The following is a 22,723-nucleotide window of genomic DNA, read 5'->3' as shown; positions in this document are numbered from 1 at the left end:
CAATTTAGCCTTAATGTGCACAACAACACAACACAACATGCATTTTAAGGCCATTTTCCCTGCTAGAGCGTTAGCTTTGCGGTCCCCATGACAATCTTCTCCATTTTGCCCTATTTTCTGCATCTCTCCTTTTTAACCCCCTTTTTTTTTCTGTTTTTTTTTTTTTGTATACTGAATCGAGGCTCGTGAAAGAGCTAACATTTACTTCACAAACAAATCAACCAGACAAACAAAATACCCAAAAAGAGGGAGCGGAAGACAAGATGGGGAGAGAAGGGGAAGCACACAAACACAACATCCGAGAGCAGGGAGATGTGTGGAAGGGAGAGGGCCCGGGGGGAGGAGGCATGGGAAGGGGGGGGGGGGGGGGAGGGAGAAGTATAAAACACAAGGACACCAAGGACTTCCTGGACAGAAGTTGGTATTTCAAAAAAGTGGATTTGGGGTGAAATTAGCGGGGGTAGAAAAGATCAAGGTTTTGGATGGGGGAAGATAAGAGATGGTGGTGAACAGCTGTTTTAAAGACTTGGAGGGTGGAGTGGGATTGAAGAGAGTGAGGGAGTTTGTTCCAGAGGCGGGAGAAAAGAGGAATGAAGGAGTGAAGGTGAGCAGAGAGTCTTGATTTTGGCAGTTTAACCATAAGAGGGTTTTTTTTTTTTTTTTTTTTTTTTTTTTTTTTTGTATACAAGGTCGAGGCTCGTGAAAGAGCGAACATTAATCACACAGAAAGACAAACCGACACATAAAACATATAACATAGGGAGCGGTAGACAAGATGGGGAGAGAGGGGGAAGGACACAAAACACAACATTTGAGAGCAGGGACCGAGAGACATGGAGACATCGAGAGATCTGAGAGAGGTCGAGGGCTTTGGGGGGGGGGCGTGGGAAGGGGGCGGTGGGAGAGGTATAAAACATATGGACACTGCCAGGACTTCCAGGAAAGAAGTTGGAATTTCAAACAAGGTGGATCTGGGGTGAATTAGCGGGGGTAGAAAAGATCAAGGTTTTGGATGGGGGAAGATAAGAGATGGTGGTGAACAGCTGTTTTAAAGACCTGGAGGGAGGAGTGGGATTGAAGGGAGTGAGGGAGTTTGTTCCAGAGGCGGGAGAAAAGAGGAATGAAAGAGTGAAGGTGAGCAGAGAGCCGAGATTTCGGCAGTTTAACCATCAGAGGGTTGCTGGCAGATCTTGTGCGACCTGTAGGAATATTTGGGGGACAGAGCACAGAGAGAGCTGGGGGTGCAAGGCCGGAGAGGAGTCGGTAGAAGACAGAAAGACCACCTACCTGCCTGCGGTGAGTGAGTGAAAGGCCCTCAGAGATAGCTTCATCGCGGGAGATTCCAATAATTCTGAAAGCTTTGGTTTCAACAGCGTGAAGCCGAGCTAGGTGTGAGGCAGGAGCACCGGCCCATAGGGGAGAACAGTATTCCATTGAGCTGCGGATGAAAGCCTTGTATGTGGTGAGGAGCTCAGGTGTGCCGAGGAAGGACTTCGCACGACGGAGGATGCCCAGTCGGCGACTGGCTTTGGAGGCCAGCTTGGAAATGTGGTTTTCCCAAGAAAGATCATGGCAGATAGTGAGACCCAAAATCTTGAGCGACAGAACTTCTTGGAGAGGATTGTTGAGAAAGTAGATGGGAGGGTTGTCCAGTCGATCTTTTCGGAGAGACATAGTAAGAGTGTGAGATTTGTCAGGATTGAAAGACATGTTCCACTTGTTTGACCAGTCTGTGATTTTGTCCAGGTCTTCAGAGAGTGAGGAGGCAGCAGACTGCCGATCTGAGGGAAGAGGAATGGAGCGGCAGAGAGTGGAGTCATCAGCAAAGAGATAGAGAGGATTTTCGAGAGAGTCAGAGAGATCATTGATGAAGACCAGAAAAAGCACGGGGCCCAGAACACTGCCTTGGGGAACTCCAGCCTGAACAGGAAGAGGAGATGAGAGAAACCCATTCAGGGCCACACGTTGACGACGACTAGAGAGGAAGTCCGCCAGCCATGCGTGGAGATTTCCATGGATACCAAAGGAGGAGAGTTTGGTGAGCAGAGCGGGGTGCCAGACCGTGTCGAAGGCACGTGATATGTCGAGGGAGACAGCTCTAATTTCCTGTTTGGCATTGAGGACCTCCATCCATTGTTGAGACAGCAGAAGCAGCATGTCCAGAGTAGAGTGACCAGGTCTGAAACCAAATTGATGATCAGAGATCAAGCCATTGGAGAAGAGGAAAGATTTCATATCCGAAGCAATGATGGATTCCATGACTTTGCTGATAATTGGGAGAAGGCTGATTGGTCTGTAGTTGCTAGGATCTGTTTTTGCACCTTTTTTGTGCAAAGCGGTGATGTTGGCTGATTTCCAAGCAGATGGCAGTTGACCTTGAGCAAAAGAGAGGGTGAAGAGAACAGAGAGAGGGTGAGATAGAGCAGCAGAGCAGGATTTTAGGACCCGTGGGCTGATGCCGTCGGGTCCAGTTGCAGAATCAGAGTCGAGGGTTGACAGAAACTTTTCCACCTTGTCAGGAGGAAAGGACACGGAGTCCAGGAGCAGCAGGGTACGACTGGGTATGGTGGGTACAGAGAGGGATGGGTTTGGGACACAAGATTTAGAGGCAAACACAGAGTTGAGGCATTCAGCTTTTTCACGTGCGGAGTCAGCTGTGTAGCCGTTTGAGGTAAGGGAGGGGATGGAGGGGGAACAAACACCAGAAACGGATTTGACCAGACGCCACCAGGATTTGGAAGAGGGAGACAGATAAGAGAGTTCGGTCTTGAGAATGGAGAGATATTGTTTCCTGGCTCTCCTGAGGGTGGACACACACTTGTTTCGGGCTTTGTGAAAGGAAATGAGATTTCCTTCCGTTGGATTTGCTTTCCAGGAGACGAAGGCAAGTTGTTTCTGGGCAACAGCCTCACCACAAGATTCCGTGTACCATGGACGGGAGGAAGGGTATGACAACTGAAGACGAGATGGGATAAATCTGTGCATGAGAGAGAGCAATTTACTTTGGAAGAATTCCCAGGATGAGTTGATGTCAGAGGTGGTAGAGATGGGAGACCAGTCCAGATGATTGATGGCTGCTTGAAGACCGTGCCAGTTGGCCTGAGTGAAATGCCAGACTCGTCGACGCTGAGCAGGCTCCCTGAGGATGGTCAGAGAGATGTCCACTTTAACAAGGACATGATCAGATGATCCGATCGGAGCAGAAGAAGAGCAGCAGACATTTTCAGGGAAGTTAGTCATAACCAAGTCCAGAAGAGAAGATGTTCCGTTGACTGAGATCCGGGTCGGGAAATTGACAGATTGTGTCAGTCCCAGTGAGTCGCAGAAGTCCTTTGCTGAGGAGCCATGGCTGGTGAGAGAGGTACCCACACCCAGCCAACTGGCATGATGACAGTTGAAATCACCACATATGAGGAAGAGAGAGTTGGGATGAGTAGATAGAAGTTGGTCCATATCATCAGACAGCGAGATGTAGATGGAGTCATCACTGTTTGGTGGACGGTACAACACACATATGAACAAGAGGTGGGAGCGAAGGGGAAGCCGTAGCCAGAGGTATTCCTGGGGGTGAGGTGGAGAGAGTGCAGTGCAGGGCGAGTGAGGAAGAGAGTTTTTGATAAAGATAGCAACCCCGCCTCCAGGACGAGGCTCAAGTCTATCATACCGGAGGAGGGAGTAGCCCGGGAGAGATACTATGGAATCAGAGACATCATAAAGGAGGAAAGTTTCTGTTAAGCAGATCACGTCTGGTTTGACAGAAGCAACCTGTATGGAGAGATCAGTTAAGTTTGAACGAAGGCCCCGGATGTTTGAGGTCCATACCGTTAATGAAGAGGAAGGGGGAGCATCAGATACAGAACAGGGGGGAGGAGGGGTAGGGTAAGATGTGGAAGAGGTGGAAGAGGTAGGGAGAGCTGTTGAAGGTGTGTCAGAGATTTCAGAATAGCTCGGAGAAAGGGAAGGATGGGGCGGACAAAAGGTTTGATGGTGATTGGGTGAGCCACAATGAGGTGTTATTTGAGGAGGGGGAAGAGTGAGGCAGAAGGTTGGGGGAGATGGAGGTGAGAGTTTGAAGGGGGAAGAAGCGGGGAGGACGCTTTGAGGAGGGGGAGTGAGAGGGGGGAAATTGAGAAGCAATGAGGGTGGGGAGATTTGAAGGGGAGGGGTGAGGGGGAAGTTTGGGAGGGAAGGGGCAAGGGGAGGGATTTGAAAGGGATGGGATATGGGGGAGATTTGGAGGGGAGGGTTGAGGCAGGAGTCTAGGAGGGGAGGGGCGAGGGGGCGTCTTGGCGGGGAGGGGTGAGGGGGTCGTTTAGGAGGGAGGGGGCAAGGGGGGAGATTTGAAAGGGATGGGTGATGGGGAAGATTTGGAGGGGAGGGGTGATGGGGAAGATTTGGAGGGGAGGGGTTATGGGGAAGATTTGGAGGGGAGGGGTGAGATTGGATTTTTGAAAGTGTACGATTTATGGGAAACGAACATTTATTGCAAAATGAGTTGCTTGTGACCTTCGAGTTAAAAATACGTTTAAGGACGCTGGATGGAGGATGGAGTGCAGGAGAGTTTAGGGAATGTAGAAAAAAGGCACTATAGGAGATGGATATTTTTTTTGGGATGAATTGATTTGGTGAGCAAGTCGAAAGCAGCCTTTTAAAGAAGAAGAAGAAAAAGGTGTTATAAAATATGACGGAATACATAACTTGAGGGGAAAGTGTAAACATTGAAGGTTAATGAGTGAAAACTATCTGGGGAAATGGGGGAGAAACACGTGGTCGAAGAACGAACGAACGAATAAGAATGAATAAACGAATGATAACAGAGAAGGAAATTTTTTTTTTTTTTTTTTTTTTTTTTTTTTTGAGTTGAGATTTACACAAGGAAGTAGGCTATGGGTGAAAAGCCTGGGAATACAGAGAACGAAAGTTATTGGATCACAAAAGACGGACCGCTGAGATAAAAAACAAAGCCTCAAGGTTGTACAGTGCACACTGTACAAGGCCTCAAGACACGACACGGCAAACAGACGATCAATTTATGAAAGATAAACACCGAGAAACAACCAAAGTTGCACACAATAACTTCACACACCGAAAGATAAATACAGTTTCGACAAAATACAATTGTGAACAGACTTAACTTCGAAAAACGTGGAGACCGTGTGGAGCTTCGAAAATCCCTGCCGCCGTCTCCAAGATCTCGCGAGATCTGGTTGCAGGCAGATCTTGTGCGACCTGTAGGAATATTTGCAGGACAGAGCCCAGAGAGAGCTGGGGGGGGCAAGGCCAGAGAGGAGTCGGTAGAAGACGGAAAGACCACCAACCTGCCTGCGGTGAGTGAGTGAGAGGCCCTTGGAGTTAGCTTCATCGCGGGAGATTCCAATGATTCTGAATGCTTTGGTTTCAACAGCGTGAAGGCGAGCTAGGTGTGAGGCAGGAGCACCAGCCCAGAGGGGAGAGCAGTATTCCATTGAGCTGCGGATGAAAGCCTTGTATGTGGTGAGGAGCTCAGGTGTGCCAAGGAAGGACTTCGCACAACGGAGGATGCCCAGTCGGCGACTGGCTTTGGAGGCCAGATTTGAAATGTGGTTTTCCCAGGAAAGATCATGGCAGATAGTGAGACCCAAAAGCTTGAGTGACAGAACTTCTTGGAGAGGATTATTCAGAAAGTGGATGGGAGGGTTGTCCAGTCGGTCTTTTCAGAGAGACATCGTAAGAGTGTGAGATTTGTCAGGATTGAAAGACATGTTCCACTTGTTTGCCCAGTCTGTGATTTTGTCAAGGTCTGCAGAGAGTGAGGAGGCTGCAGACTGCCGATCTGAGGGATGAAGAATGGAGCGACAGAGAGTAGAGTCGTCAGCAAAGAGATAGAGAGGATTTTCAAGAAAGTCAGAGAGATCATTGATCTCATTTCTTCTTCCACCATCTTTAGCCAAGTCTTTCTCGGTCTTCCCCGTCCTCTACTTCCTTCCACATTCATTTCCATCACTCTTCTCAACCAGTCACTTTCATCCTTCCTCAACACATGACCAAACCATCTCAACATGTTCCTCTTCACAGCATCAATCACAGGCTCTATTCCCATCATCTTTCGCAATTCATCATTTGTCTTCCTCTCTCTCAACGATACTCCGCACATCCACTGAACCATTCGCATTTCCACTCTTTCCAGCCTTCGTTGCTGCTCTACGTTCATTACCCATGTCTCGCTCCCATAAATCATAACACTTCTCACACATGCAGCATACACCTTTCCCTTCAGCTTCAACGACACTCCCCTCCTCATCAGCACGCCACTCAGTTCCCGAAACATCTTCCATGCACATCTCACTCTTGCAAACGTTGCTGAGTCTGATCCACCTTCTCCATTCAGCATGTCTCCGAGGTAGCAAAATGTTTTCACACCTTCCAGCTTCACACCATCTCCAAGATCCAACTCAACAATTCCTCCATCTGCAGCTCCCTCTGTGCACACCTTACATTTGAATATAGCTGCCACACTGGTTAATGATCCTCTCAGACCACTACATTTTTGATGAACCCACTCAGCGCACATTGTACATTGAATGGAGTTCACTCCGACACCCTTCCTGCACACAGCACATGGCCACTTCCCAGTTCTTTCCACCTCACCACATGCTTTACCACTTGCCATCACCTTCGTCTTTCCTATATTGACCTTCAGACCTTTTGTATACAAGATCGAGGCTCGTGACAGCTTGGTTTTTGGACCTCATGGCTTGGTTTTTGCTCTGATATGCTTTGTCAGCTGTGAGACCTTATATAGACAGGTGTGTGCCTTTCCAAATTATGTCCAATCAATTGAATTTACCACAGGTGGACTCCAATCAAGGTGTAGAAACATCTCAAAAATGATCAAGAGAAATGGGAGGCACCTGAGCTAAATTTCAAGTGTCACAGCAAAGGGTCTGAATACTTATGTCAATGTGATATGTCAGTTTTTTCTTTTTAATAAATTTGCAAAACTTTCTAAAATCCTGTTTTCTCTTTGTCATTAAGGGGTATTGAGTGTAGATTAAAAAACCACCTTTAGAGGCCATTTTTCCCCGCAAGCGGGGGTTGGCCTTCTTCGGGAACCGTGGTTGTTGTTGTTTTTCGGTCCCCTTTTTGAAGCAATGTTTTACGGCCGGATGCCCTTCCTGACGCCAACCCTTTTTGCCGCCTTTAACGACAAACAGGGAATTACCAGTGAACTGGTCATCAATTAGCCGACCTCTGATGGATGACAGGCTGAGTCAACCCCCCTGGCGTTAATTCAGCGATCGACCGGGATTCGAACCCAGGATCCTAGGATCCTAAGCTGACACCCTAGCCGCTAGCCCAACACCAGGGATTGAGTGTAGATTGATGAGGGTAAAAATTAATTTAAACGATCTCAGCATAAAGCTGCAACGTAACAAAATGTGAAAAAAGTGAAGGGGTCTGAATACTTTCTGAATGTGCACTATATGTCAGCCCATAGTTATGAATAATATTCCAGGTCAAGTAACTCATTAATTATGGTTTTACAAAAAAAAAAGTTTAGTTTTTCTTCAGGTGTGCGTGTGTACACGTACAGTGTGCATAATTTTTACTGCACCTGTCGTCCAAGTGCTCCTCAATCAGATGCGGCAGGATGTATTGCTGTACAGCTGCACACCGCGCAACATCTCCGTGGCCCTGCGTTCGGAAATCTCCCGCACGGATGCGGTGTTCTGGCCCGGCTGCGTACTGGTGCTGCGCTGCGGGGGTAACTGCTCCTGCTGCTCCAAAAACTGTACGCAATGCCAGTGCGTGCCCACGCAGAAGTCCAGCAAAGCTTACAAGGTACACGACCGAGCTTTGTGAGTAACAGTTGGCTAACACGATAATGCTTTGGGGTTACCTGGAATGCGCTTTTTTCTTTTGCAAGTGCTGTATCTCACTTTAAATTCTCCTTGAACTACTTACAATATGTGCGTGTCTAGGTCTGCAAATCGCTCTTCCTAAATATTAATCTTCCCTGTTTACATATGGCCTTGGCTGCTTCCTAGCATGGAATGCTTTCTTCTCTTATACTCTAAATTCAATAAGAAGTCATGCTCGTACAACGAGCAAGTATCTGTCCTTGACATTCCATCCCAGCTTTTTATCCAGCGTTTGAGGACAAAGGTCTCCCTGTACTGTATAAACTATCAAATGCTATCATATTATTTCCCAACTATCATAGTGTAAACTATCACAGTTTATTCATACGTCATTACGTTCATGATGGATGGCAGTTTTAGTCAAATATGGACTTCCAGAGCAGAGGACTGACGAGCAAGCCAGCTGAGCTTACCCAGTGCCTCGAGGAAAGAAACATTTTGTTTGAGAGGCAGGAATAAGTACAGCAGGTGAGGCAGGAGATGAGATTTAAAAAAAAATTGTTTATAAGTATTCTAGTGATATTCTTTAAATCGTTGCGGCGGTTGAATCGCAATTGTTTACATTTGTACTTTGTCCCTTTTTTTCCTCCCGTTTGTGGAACCACGTTCCTTCTTCCCTCCGGGGTTTCGAGCAGGCAGTGCACCACCATCTCACGTTACCAACCCCATCCCTACCTGTGATCTTTTCCACCCCATTAACCCTTTCTAACGCAACAATCATATTTACAGGCTGCTGTGTTTCATCCCCTTCTCTGTCATTCACGAGTTCGTTCATTCCCTTGCTTGTTGCATCCACTGTTGCCCCCACTATAGGACGTTCGAACGTTGAGGAGTCATAGAATCCTGCGGTTTATCCATGGGAGCTATTCATCGATAACATTGGTGCTGAGGTTTGGAATCCAAAACCGACCTGTGAGCTCTCGAGGAATTTTGAGTCCGGGTTTTGTGAGCTGGGATGCAATCTCTGCCATGTAAATCAACACAGAGCTCACACAACAATTGGTCTCTCAATCCACTTGTTTAATTTGGAGCGATGTTCATCCCACGATGGGAGGAATCCCTGCTCGGTGAAAGTCAAATAAGAGCCCCACAAATTATTCGTTTAGTTTTTGTTTATTGTTTTGAAATACCGACGTCTGCCTTCCAGGTCAAGGATGTGCAACGTCACTTGTTTGGACAAAACAACCTCGCGCGAACCCATGCAACCAATGGGTATGGAGCATTGAGTGTCCAAATCCCTGGATGTACGGGTTTCTTATGGATACGGATCTCTCTGATCGGCTCTCTCATTGTCTGGCACCGCAGTCTGGGTTGCTCCTCTCCTTGTGGCCAAGATGATCCAAACGCCTGCGCGCTTCCCATGGAATTGTCTCATGTGTGCTTGCTTCGTGAGAAACCTGTCTTCGCACAATTTCTGTCCACCAGAATGATCTCACAAACGACCATCACCGACACCAAGTTGGTCAGCCCCATACAAGGAGAGAAAAGGGAATATAGGATATCTGTGTAAATGAAAAAGCCTTCATTGAGGTTTGTTTTTTTACCCCTTTGTACGTAACTTGATAGTAAAGGTATAAATGTAAATAGCTATATCGTGTAACCATGATGCATGAAGAAAGTGTGCGTTGCACCTCCACTAATATCATACACTGAACTGATGAATGATATATAATTATCGGGATATATTTAACGAGTTTCATTCATAAGGAATAAGCGTGGAATTTCATTTTTAATCCAGTAATTACAAGGCCTCTGCCAGCCTCGGACTGTGCAATGCCCACCCAATAGTGCTGTCCTTGCCTCCGCACCTATCGGGGACGCCTCTTCATGGTGGTTGTACCCCCCAATGCAAGACGGAGGCCAAATCTTCCCCATTATTCCCTGCTACCCGGATTCGTCGGCGCAGCGCAAACACAGTCAGAGTGCCGATCGGTCCTGATGGACTGAGCCGTTCCCTCTTGTTTCTCTCTCCCTCTAACTCTGTTGCGGCCCTGACTTTGTGAAGGCGGGGGTACACCATCCTGGATATGGGGGATCTCTTGGTCGCTCTTGCGAGATCGATCGGCTGTCTCCGTGCCACTGGCTTGTTCAAGAAAACTGTCCGGGGCTATACAACAACACCAACCCTTGCCTCCGACTTGCCATGCATGTACGGTCCGTGGCCCGGTTACAGAGTCTTGTTTCAATGGAAAAGATCGATGTGTAACCGGGTCATCGGGAGGTCAGAGGCAGGGCTGCCTCCAACTCCTTTTCTCTTGGCAACTGGATTGTCGCCTCTTCTGCTGCTCTTGTAACAATCATCCTTTGACACTTAGCTTGAGGAGACACACGTGTACGGAGTACGTTCATGGTGTACGTGCTTAATAGGTGTGTGTGGGGGGGGGGGGGCTGGTTCAACGTCATTGGGCCGTTACGCTGGGGTAAGGGCAGTGTTTCCGCATTGCACTATGTAACCACTTCAGATTTTTGAGCACATTAACGTTTCTGTGCCACTATAGGCAGCTCAGGCAGGTGGATTGACTGATTTATTATTTATTTATTTTTATCTTACTATAAATTCACCAAATGTCTGTCCGTCCGTCCATTCCCAGGTACCGCAAAAACGGCTGCGCCGATCGCAACGATATTTTGGGTGGGTATTCCTGGGACCCCCTGGAGTAAAATAGGCCATATTGTTTTTCCAATTTCAGCTTTGGTCTCCAGCATTTTCAGGTTTGGACTCCCGCTTAACGTTATTGTCCCGGGTACCGCACAAACGGCTGCACCGATCGTAACGATACACCTCATGCCCGATTCCCACAGGTGACCCCACTAGTATACAAAATCTTGGCTCAGGGAAGAGCAAGGTGATATGGGGTTAAAAGGTAAAGAACTGAGAGTGGGACAGTGGGGACACACACACACACACAAACACAACAAGTAATTGACTGGACAAACAGGAAAAGAAGGAACAGCATTCCTCAAGTAAGAGGGATGGGTTAGGTAGAGGTTAAAGGGGGTAGAAAAGATTGCAGGTAGGGATGGGGAATGTCGGTACACTGCCTGTTCGAAAGATTTCCCTCTTTATTCCAGCTCTGACACTCGACTTGTGCTTCAGTTCTTGTTTTGTTGACACATACGTAGCCTGTCTTTGATTATCTGAACAAAAACATTAAGTGTTAATAATAACCGTTTTTTTTTTTTTTTTTTTGTTTTTTTTTTTTGTATACAAGATCGAGGCTCGTGAAAGAGCGAACATTAATCACACAGAAAGACAAACCGACACATAAAACATATAACATAGGGAGCGGTAGACAAGATGGGGAGAGAGGGGGAAGGACACAAACACAACATTTGAGAGCAGGGACCGAGAGACATGGAGACATCGAGAGATCTGAGAGAGGGCGAGGGCTTTGGGGGGGGGGGGGCGTGGGAAGGGGGCAGTGGGAGAGGTATAAAACATATGGACACTGCCAGGACTTCCAGGAAAGAAGTTGGAATTTCAAACAAGGTGGATCTGGGGTGAATTAGCGGGGGTAGAAAAGATCAAGGTTTTGGATGGGGGAAGATAAGAGATGGTGGTGAACAGCTGTTTTAAAGACCTGGAGGGAGGAGTGGGATTGAAGGGAGTGAGGGAGTTTGTTCCAGAGGCGGGAGAAAAGAGGAATGAAAGAGTGAAGGTGAGCGGAGAGCCGAGATTTCGGCAGTTTAACCATCAGAGGGTTGCTGGCAGATCTTGTGCGACCTGTAGGAATATTTGGGGGACAGAGCACAGAGAGAGCTGGGGGTGCAAGGCCGGAGAGGAGTCGGTAGAAGACAGAAAGACCACCTACCTGCCTGCGGTGAGTGAGTGAAAGGCCCTCAGAGATAGCTTCATCGCAGGAGATTCCAATAATTCTGAAAGCTTTGGTTTCAACAGCGTGAAGCCGAGCTAGGTGTGAGGCAGGAGCACCGGCCCATAGGGGAGAACAGTATTCCATTGAGCTGCGGATGAAAGCCTTGTATGTGGTGAGGAGCTCAGGTGTGCCGAGGAAGGCCTTCGCACGACGGAGGATGCCCAGTCGGCGACTGGCTTTGGAGGCCAGCTTGGAAATGTGGTTTTCCCAAGAAAGATCATGGCAGATAGTGAGACCCAAAATCTTGAGCGACAGAACTTCTTGGAGAGGATTGTTGAGAAAGTAGATGGGAGGGTTGTCCAGTCGATCTTTTCGGAGAGACATAGTAAGAGTGTGAGATTTGTCAGGATTGAAAGACATGTTCCACTTGTTTGACCAGTCTGTGATTTTGTCCAGGTCTTCAGAGAGTGAGGAGGCAGCAGACTGCCGATCTGAGGGAAGAGGAATGGAGCGGCAGAGAGTGGAGTCATCAGCAAAGAGATAGAGAGGATTTTCGAGAGAGTCAGAGAGATCATTGATGAAGACCAGAAAAAGCACGGGGCCCAGAACACTGCCTTGGGGAACTCCAGCCTGAACAGGAAGAGGAGATGAGAGAAACCCATTCAGGGCCACACGTTGACGACGACTAGAGAGGAAGTCCGCCAGCCATGCGTGGAGATTTCCATGGATACCAAAGGAGGAGAGTTTGGTGAGCAGAGCAGGGTGCCAGACCGTGTCGAAGGCACGTGATATGTCGAGGGAGACAGCTCTAATTTCCTGTTTGGCATTGAGGACCTCCATCCATTGTTGAGACAGCAGAAGCAGCATGTCCAGAGTAGAGTGACCTGGTCTGAAACCAAATTGATGATCAGAGATCAAGCCATTGGAGAAGAGGAAAGATTTCATATCAGAAGCAATGATGGATTCCATGACTTTGCTGATAATTGGGAGAAGGCTGATTGGTCTGTAGTTGCTAGGATCTGTTTTTGCACCTTTTTTGTGCAAAGCGGTGATGTTGGCTGATTTCCAAGCAGATGGCAGTTGACCTTGAGCAAAAGAGAGGGTGAAGAGAACAGAGAGAGGGTGAGATAGAGCAGCAGAGCAGGATTTTAGGACCCGTGGGCTGATGCCGTCGGGTCCAGTTGCAGAATCAGAGTCGAGGGTTGACAGAAACTTTTCCACCTTGTCAGGAGGAAAGGACACGGAGTCCAGGAGCAGCAGGGTACGACTGGGTATGGTGGGTACAGAGAGGGATGGGTTTGGGACACAAGATTTAGAGGCAAACACAGAGTTGAGGCATTCAGCTTTTTCACGTGCGGAGTCAGCTGTGTAGCCGTTTGAGGTAAGGGAGGGGATGGAGGGGGAACAAACACCAGAAACGGATTTGACCAGACGCCACCAGGATTTGGAAGAGGGAGACAGATAAGAGAGTTCGGTCTTGAGAACGGAGAGATATTGTTTTGAGATTTCGGCGTTTATTACGCATGTGGACATTTCTCAACTTGAATTTTCTCATGTATTCCTCAGAAGTGGGTGGGAGGAGGACCATGGTCTCACAGAGCATTACATAATTATTGGAGTGTTCTTAGGTCCCGCTTTACATAGCAGTGGGGGAGGGTGGCTTCAGGTTGCCAAGAAATGCATTATGCAATATATGGATGTCCATGTACCGGAATGATGTGTACGATGATTGTTTGAGATGTTATCGATTATGAGTGCATGTCTCTCCATGTTGTTCACACATCAAAGATGCCTCGAAAAGAGCATTGAGCATTGCCCTTCCTGTGACAGACACAGGATGCCATATTTCAACGGAACAGTGTGTGTCCACAGACAACAAACATCGTATGAATGTTTCTTTGCCAGGAAAATGTCCAAACACTACTGAGGTCTACAAAGTCTTTTTGATCTTTCGCCAGTTTAACATGCACATGATGGGCTTTGCTCCCATCTGTCACATCGTTCTTAACCTGCTCTGACTGATGTGTATTTTTACATTCCAAGCAAAACACTTCCCATCCTTGATGGCCATCTACCATCAGCTGGAAGGGTAAGACATAGCCGGCCATCCTCCTGAAGTCAGCTCATGAACTTAAATGTAAATGTTGTATTTCTGTCCAATGAGTGCTGTGTATTTGATGAGTGAGCCCCCCCCCCCCCCACACCCTCACCCCTCCTACCCCTCACCCAGCCTTTTCTTTCTCCACTAGTTGACGCTTTTCTTGGCTTATTATCTCAAAAAATAGGAAATGGTCTCTTCTTGTTACCTCCACCACTGAAGATGGATGGAGGTTATGTTTTCACCCCTGTCTGTCTGTTTGTCTGTCTGTGAATATGATATCTCAAAAAGTTGTGGACGGATTTGGATGCGAAATTTGGTGGAGAGTTTGGGTGTGCAACTAGGACGACGAAATGATTCGATTTTAGTGAAGATCCGGATCCGGATACAGATACTAGAATTTTCCAAGTGACTCTTCACCATTGAGCGATAGTGCCAAAAATGACATATGGCACGATGTCTCAAAAAGGTGTGGATGGATTATGACAAAACTAGGTGGATGAGTTGGGTCGGTGACAAGAACAAGCCGGATCGATTTTGGATCAAGTTCGGATCCAGATCCGGCCTATCAGTGGGATGCAAAATGTAAACTGTTCAGCCTGCGTTCTACCGAGTGCCGTTCTAGTTTTGTGTATTCATTTTATTTTTGATGTCTGAGTTCCGGGGTATTCCCAAAGTCCCATTTTTTAAAATCTCGTCCCCATCCTTTTCCTCGTCTTACCCCATCCTCATTGTTTTACCACATCAGACTAATTCCATCATCTCTATTTAAGTATGTACAGCACAAATAGAATGTGAGTACGTCCATAAAATACGTACTATACACCCATACAAAACAAGTCCTGATGATAACCTTTCTAGTTATTTTTGCCATTTCTATTCTCCTCTGTTCTATCTTTTGTACCAATTCATGAGATGTGGGTAACTGTCCTTTTTCATAATTTGTATTTTTGGGCCCACTCTAAGTCGTCTTGAGGTTCACACCCACCGTTAAGTGTGGACTAGCAATGCAAAGCGACCACAACAGCAGGGCAGGTAGATTACTCCTTCCCTCAAGGTCATTGGTGAGCCACCTGGGCTTTTATTGACAGTCCAACAGTGATGTAATAATTATCCTGAAACTACTTTGGTTCCCATAAGCTTTGAATCCAGATCCTTAATACTTATATAATTTAAGCGGGGACTGAACAACAACCTGGCCAGCCTATTTTTTATTTTTTATTTTTTTGTATACTGAATCGAGGCTCGTGAAAGAGCTGACAACCGCGAGGGAAAGACAGCACAGGGGGACCACGAGGGAAAGACAGTACAGGGGGACCACGAGGGAAAGACAGCACAGGGGGACCGCGAGGGAAAGACAGCACAGGACAACCGCGAGGGAAAGACAGCACAGGGGGACCGCGAGGGAAAGACAGCACAGGGGGACCACGAGGGAAAGACAGCACAGGGGGACCACGAGGGAAGGACAGCACAGGGTGACTGCGAGGGAAAGACAGCACAGGGGGACCACGAGGGAAAGACAGCACAGGGGGACCGCGAGGGAAAGACAGCACAGGGGGACTGCAAGGGAAAGACAGCACAGGGGGACCGCGAGGGAAAGACAGTACAGGGGGACCACGAGGGTAAGACAGCACAGGGGACCGCGAGGGAAAGACAGCACAGGGGACCGCGAGGGAAAGACAGCACAGGGGGACCGCGAGGGAAAGACAGCACAGGGGGACCTCGATGAAAAGACAGTACAGGGGGACCATGAGGGAAAGACAGCACAGGGGGACCGAGAGGGAAAGACAGCACAGGGGGACCGCGATGGAAAGACAGTACAGGGGGACCATGAGAGAAAGACAGCACAGGGGGACCACGAGGGAAAGACAGGATAGGGGGACCACGAGGGAAAGACAGCACAGGGGGACCATGAGGGAAAGACAGCACAGGGGGGGACCGCGAGGGAAAGACAGCACAGGGGGACCGCGAGGGAAAGACAGCACAGGGGGACCCCGAGGGAAAGACAGCACAGGGGGACCACGAGGGAAAGACAGCACAGGGGGACCGTGAGGGAAAGACAGCACAGGGGGACCACGAGGGAAAGACAGCACAGGGAGACGGCGAGGGAAAGACAGCACAGGGGGACCGCGAGGGAAAGACAGTACAGGGGGACCGCGAGGGAAAGACAGCACAGGGGGACCGCGAGGGAAAGACAGCACAGGGGGACCGCGAGGGAAAGACAGCACAGGGGGACCGCGAGGGAAAGACAGCACAGGGGGGGACCGCGAGGGAAAGACAGCACAGGGGGACCACGAGGGAAAGACAGCACAGGGGGGAGGGAAAGACAGCACAGGGGGACCACGAGGGAAAGACAGGACAGGGGGACCGCGAGGTAAAGACAGCACAGGGGGACCGCGAGGGAAAGACAGCACAGGGGGACCGTGAGGGAAAGACAGCACAAGGGGACCACGAGGGAAAGACAGCACAGGGGGACCATGAGGGAAAAACAGCACAGGGGGACCACGAGGGAAAGACAGCACAGGGGGACCGTGAGGGAAAGACAGCACAGGGGGACCACGAGGGAAAGACAGCACAGGGGGACCGCGAGGGAAAGACAGCACAGGGGGACCGCGAGGGAAAGACAGCACTGGGGGACCGCGAGGGAAAAACAGCACAGGGGGACCACGAAGGAAAGACAGCACAGGGGGACCGTGAGGGAAAGGCAGCACAGGGGGACCATGAGGGAAAGACAGCACAGGGGGACCGCGAGGGAAAGACAGCACAGGGGGACCCCGAGGGAAAGACAGCACAGGGGGACCACGAGGGAAAGACAGCACAGGGGGACCGCGAGGGAAAGACAGCACAGGGGGACCACGAGGGAAAGACAGGACAGGGGGACCGCGAGGTAAAGACAGCACAGGGGGACCGCGAGGGAAAGACAGCACAGGGGACCGCGAGGGAAAGACAGCACAGGGGGACCATGAGGGAAAGACAGCACAGGGGGACCACGAGGGAAAAACAGCACAGGGGGACCACGAGGGAATGACAGCACAGGGGGACCGTGAGGGAAAGACAGCACAGGGGGACCATGAGGGAAAGACAGCACAGGGGGACCACGAGGGAAAGACAGCACAGGGGGACCGCGAGGGAAAGACAGCACAGGGGGACCGCGAGGGAAAGACAGCACAGGGGGACCATGAGGGAAAGACAGTACAGGGGGACCACGAGGGAAAGACAGCACAGGGGGACCGCGAGGGAAAGACAGCACAGGGGGACCACGAGGGAAAGACAGCACAGGGGGACCGCGAGGGAAAGACAGCACAGGGGGATCGCGAGGGAAAGACAGCACAGGAGGACCACGAGGGGAAGTCAGCACAGGGGGACCACGAGGGAAAGACAGTACAGGGGGGGCCGCGAGGGAAAGACAGCACAGGGGGGACCACGAGGAAAAGACAGCACAGGGGGACCGCGAGGGAAAGACAGCACAGGGGGACCACGAGGGAAAGACAGCACAGGGGGACCACGAGGGAAAGACAGCACAGGGGGACCACGAGGGAAAGACAGTACAGGGGGGCCGCGAGGGAAAGACAGCACAGGGGGACCACGAGGGAAAGACAGCACAGGGGGACCATGAGGGAAAGACAGCACAGGGGGACCGCGAGGGAAAGACAGCACAGGGGGACCACGAGGGAAAGACAGCACAGGGGGACCATGAGGGAAAAACAGCACAGGGGGCCCATGAGGGAAAGACAGCACAGGGGGACCACGAGGGAAGGTGGAGGAAGGATATTCACCACGAGGTCACCACAACATCCACGTTAATTACAAATGCATTAACCTTCCACTTTCTGTCATCCAGTTCTTCAAAGAGTTTAACTTTCTTATGTCGTAAATAAAATATCTCCAGCATAATGTATCTCTCTAATTCTAGGAATTTTTGGTTCACGAGTTATCAAGTGACCACTATATTCGTCATGTGTGTGCGTCTGTGTGTGTGTGTGTGTGTGTGTGTGTGTGTGTGTGTGTGTGTGTGTGTGTGTGTGTGTGTGTGTGTGTGTGTGTGTGTGTCTGTCCGCAGCATAACTACCCGATGATATCATCCGATCTTGATGAAACTTGGGTGGAAGGTTGATATTATGATCTAGTTGTGTCCTGCCTAGAGTGGGCGTATTGCGCCCATTGTGGGCGGAGCCATGCCCAAAAAAGATGTCTTTTTAGGGGGTAATCGAGTTCAAGCTAAGTAATCGAGTTCGAGTTCTCCGAGGGGTTTGGTGGAATCTGACAGGGGTTTCGGTATTTGGTTAGGCCAATGTCATGTGTCTGGCCCCACGGAGCTCGATTTTTCATTTTTCATTTTTTTTTTCATGTTTTTTTTTTTTTCCCCATTTCATTTTTCACCGAATTTTCGGTATTGTGTAGCTAACTAACCTCATAACTGATTATACATTATTTTCTATCTCATTTCAAGGTCAGTAACCTTCGTTTTGACATTTCCGGGCCTGGCCTGTCCGGACCTGTTTCGGTTATAGTCCGTCCTTCGTCATTGAATACCGCTCGCTCGTGAACCATCGTCGTCTCCTGACTTGTTGTACTTTAAATGTAGAATGAAGAACTACTAGTCTTCCTGGTGAATCCGATCTGCGTCGGTGGACAGGTAGAACAATGGATGGAATCAACCGGACATTGATCGAGGAATGTTAACTGTCGTGGGAAGCAAGGGAAAGCTGGGTTGGAATCCCAAAACAGCTATGAACTTCGACTAAGGTTAACGCCCCTCTCTTTTTCTCTGGTGAAGGGTTAACATCTGAAATGTCAACTCGTCCTTGCTTCCCATGGCGGTTGCCATACCTCGATCAACATTCTGTTTATGTCATCCACTGTTCTTTAAATACATTGGAATGAAATGCAAACAGACTATGATGTGAGATAATTAACTCCGAATGAATTTTTTAATGCTTGTAAGCAACTATCTCACTTCAAAGTTGGAGAATTAAATCCCATCCTTTATCTAATTTTGATGTGTGTCCCCCTTCCGCTCTCCTCTTCCTTCCCCCTCCTCTACCTTCGCCCTACTCCCATGAACAACCGTCTATCTCACAGGTTCTGCAAGTGCAGCCACGCCGTCGTGGTCGCGGTCGCTCACGGTTCTCCAAATCTCTACGAAATGTCTTCTTGGAACATCACGATAAGTGTGAATGCACCTGCTCTAACGGTCTTCAAGGATGAGTCTCGGGCTGCTTCTCAAAACAATCCACCATTTCCCAAAACAAAACAAATCTTCATTCACAGAGCTATCCCCCACCCCTCACTCCAGACCCCCTTCTCCCTCTCCAACCCACCCGATGCTCTTTATTAATTTATCTCATACTCGTTATCAGTTACCCACAGACATCCCATTTGTTTCTGTGCTCTGTCCAAATCAAACAAAAAGTATTTATTTTAAAAGAAAGAATATGTCTGTGTTCCTAGTGTCTAATTGCCTGTAGAAAATGCCTTAATATATATTATGCGTATTGTTGTCGTTACAAGAGAGAAGATGTACTGACCTACAGCGGATCGGTAGTCGAGCTGGACTAGAGATTTAGGAAGTGCAAATACAAGTTCCATCCTTTAAAAGACATTTCACGTGGTATTTAACACGGTTTAAGGTAAAAGCGAAACATCTGTTTATCCATCATTCACTTTGACTGAATCTTTAGATTCTTAAATAACTTCGTTAATCTTCTTCATTTTCTACCTATTATTGAAGGTTTATTCCTCAATTGTACTTGCAGGTGACTCATGACTTTTTAAACGTTTCTACAATTGGCAAACAATCTTGGTTTTATCTTCACGCTCCTGCCCACGCGGTTTGTCCGTGTTCTATCCTCTAAATGCTGAGCGCCAGGCAAAGAAGCCGCACGTTTCATTTCTAAAGTCTTTGGTGCGACTCGGTCAGGGTCGGTATCAAACCACCAACCTCCCAGACTCGGAGCGGACGCTCTAACCACAATTCCACCGAGTCTGATAATTTAATATTTTTCTTCTTCTTTGTCTGTTGGTGGAGGAAGGATGAAACATGTGACTCAAAGCCAATTCAAATGAAGCCAACAGCTATCTTCAAAAAATGCAAGAAGGATCGAGTGCGGGTAGTGAACACAGCATATGCTTATTGTAAAAGACTATCAAAAAACATCACGAATGTTAAATACAAGACCAAATAAGAAGTAGGTAATAAAGAAGAAGAAGAACTGCAGCCTCGGCAAATGATTTCATTGGCCAACTATTTTGCGTCATCATTACGTCACAGTGATTTTACAAACAAAGTGCACTTTTATTTAGAAGATTATGTAAAGATGATGCCAAATCGTTCTTGGAACTTCTCTACAGTCTCCGGTTTCTTTCGGGTATGATGTGTGGAGAAGGTTCCAGATTCCTCCTGTGTGCAGCCGGATTCTTTTGTACAAAGTCGAGGCTCATGGGTGAGCGAAGTGTATAACTTCATAGTGTAACTTATCTGAGCGACATTTTGTTCATCCATCTCATCTCTAAAGAAAGCTTCTAGAAATCCAATAGTTTTTGTTTGACGCTTCAGTTGAAGTTTCATCAACTCGCACGCAGCAAGTTATCGATTCCGTCTTTCATGGATTTTTCAAGAGATTTCTATTTTTACTAATCAAATGTTTTATAGTACTTGCAATAGTTAGTGACCATTTGACTGTTATGTCTCATAAGAATGCCAATTTGTGCTTTTTCTCGTGGGAAGGTTTTCTTGCCGATCCTTGTTGACAACTCGCATTCTGCAGTGACTGACAAACTCAAAGCAATGATGGCAGTTTGGGATCTCGTCTAAAGCTCGAAGATGAAGGTTTTGACTTCAACGCACAGTCCTAAGTTATGGCCTGAAACTTCCTTCAAACTTCCAGCAAAACACAGTCGAGCCAAGTGCACGGGAATTGCCATCTCATCGGAGTGCGTGATTTGCGCTACGTTTGAATGCAGAAAAAGATTGCTGAGATTCTTCTCGGTACGAGAAAGGTTTTCTGTACTTTGAAAAAGAAAGAAAACAATTGCTGCTCATTTGAGGGCAAGTTCACTCAATGGTTGGACGTAAAAAAAAAAAAAAAAATTTATGGTAAAGATGGGGAAGACAGGCAGTGTTTGACTTTGTGCTGGGAAATTACTGGTGATTTACACATTTAACTGAGAATAGTTTCCACTTCCATCGACGATTCCTTTCCTCTGGCCTGGCCCGGCCTGTTGCAACCCGACCGCTCTGCGATGAGACAATACAGACACCTGCCTGTCCGCGTACCGAGTGGGGCGAGTATGCAAGTAGAATGCGAATATGAAAAATGTTCTTCAGACGATGCATAAGCTAAGTGTCCCGTACTCATATAAGCGATGCTCATGTTACGGAAGGTGCTGGTTGTCCTTTGGCCTTATATATTAGAGAGTTGTTTTCCCCCTTTTTTTTGTACTATAAAGAGCTATTTTAGCAATGGAAATATTATAGTAATGTCTATTTATCTCTGAATTATTTTTGCTATTCTTGAAAAGTTTTTTGAGCAGCGCCTGGACCGACTGCGGGTCTCCGCACGTTGTTGAAGCTCTTCCTTTAATAACAAACGTTTTACTTTAAGTCAAAGCGGTTCTATATGTTTCAGCATCTCGGCGACATGTTTGACAATCACTTTCAATATGGAGGACAATTTATTCCAAGCACCCCTCGCGAGTGCTGAATGAATATAAAACTTTGCATTTGTTATGTTAATCATCATTTTGTCTAGTTTTTTTTAAGATAGTTGTGTTTGCCGTTTGTTTCGCAGCTCGGTTTTAAATCCTCCAATAAATATTTTTCAAATATCTTGCCTTTCTTATCGTTTGCATTCAGCCTTGGCTCTAGATGACGATAGCGCCAACCTCTTCGACTCGTAAAAGCACCAGAAAGTTTGCACCATTTCTCTTTCCCTTTTAGTTTTTTCCTGTCTTTATTTTGTGTGGTTTTCATTACCTGAGGAGTTTGGTGTAGTGTATGTCCCTTGCAGCCATTTGGCTTTCCTATCGTTGGAAAAGTTTGAAGTCCAAGCCGCCCCATGTGACATGTGCTGTTATTTGTGTGACGTGCCCTTACACTTTCACACACATTGCCATGGGATCGTAGATGCTCCAGGCAGCATTGTTTGTGTGCTTCCTATACTAATAGTTCTTCAATGGGGATTCCTTTGTCTGTAGGCAACCTCCTTGATGGCTAAGACATTCATTTTTACTTCATGCTTTAGAGTGTAATTCTAGCAACAGGTAGATGATTCATCCATTATACATCCACAGTTTGAGACTACATTTTAATCGCTTGCTCGGTGCTCCACAGGTAGGTCATCACCACCAAAATGTTTGTGATGAATTTTGGCTGGTTCTCTGCCCTTGTAGTTGTCTGACCAGGCAAAGACCCTTTTCATCTCCTTAAGATAAAAACTGCTGCAACTTTTTTCCATCCTCCCAGGGCACTTACACTATCGGTCGTCATATTGGTACTATTACGTATCGGAACAACTCAGTGGGTATTTATGTAAGCGTTCATCTGGCATGCACCTTGCACTATTGGATTGCCAGGTCAGAGAGATGATGGAAAGTATATCTCTATTACTTCTTCTTTATCGGGCGTAATTGATCCCACCTTCCTGTGTGGTCAGTTGTAAGGGAAACTGGGTATCTTGTCTGCCAGCATTAGTCGATGGACGTTAAAGATCCTACAGTGTCCTTCACAAAGAGTAACAACTATCGCAAGCACTATTAACAAATTGCAAATTCCTGCTCTAACCTACAGTAGGGCACTGCATCAGAGTCACTGCTGGGTTCTCAGAAAATATTGCTACCCAGAGCCATGGGCTGCATACGGAAGAAGATGTGGGGGAAATTTGGTCCAAGTCTTTCAGGAACTGGCTGGC

At 47.7% G+C, this 22,723-nt stretch overlaps 1 protein-coding gene across 4 annotated transcripts in view; it reads left to right on the top strand.

The window, feature by feature from the left end:
* LOC137437664 (platelet-derived growth factor C) overlaps positions 1–21,641 on the top strand; it is a 108,639-nt gene extending 86,998 nt beyond the window's left edge. For 2 of the 4 annotated variants that reach the window (XM_068132152.2, XM_078766118.1), the window contains 2 exons: positions 7,607–7,821; positions 18,897–21,641. In XM_068132152.2, the coding sequence (XP_067988253.2) occupies positions 7,607–7,821; positions 18,897–19,022 (341 nt within the window). In that variant the 3' untranslated portion in view covers positions 19,023–21,641. Of the gene's footprint in view, positions 1–7,606; positions 7,839–18,896 lie in introns of all 4 variants that reach the window. The other 2 variants (XM_068132150.2, XM_068132151.2) reach the window with 1 other exon arrangement.
* The last annotated feature ends 1,082 nt before the right edge of the window (positions 21,642–22,723 follow it).

The sequence above is a fragment of the Myxine glutinosa genome, chromosome 12, assembly GCF_964187855.1.
Source record: "Myxine glutinosa chromosome 12, kmMyxGlut1.1, whole genome shotgun sequence".
Lineage (NCBI taxonomy): Eukaryota > Metazoa > Chordata > Myxini > Myxiniformes > Myxinidae > Myxine > Myxine glutinosa.
The sequence above is the reverse complement of the archived record's forward strand: the minus strand, read 5'-3'. Positions and strand labels throughout refer to the sequence as shown.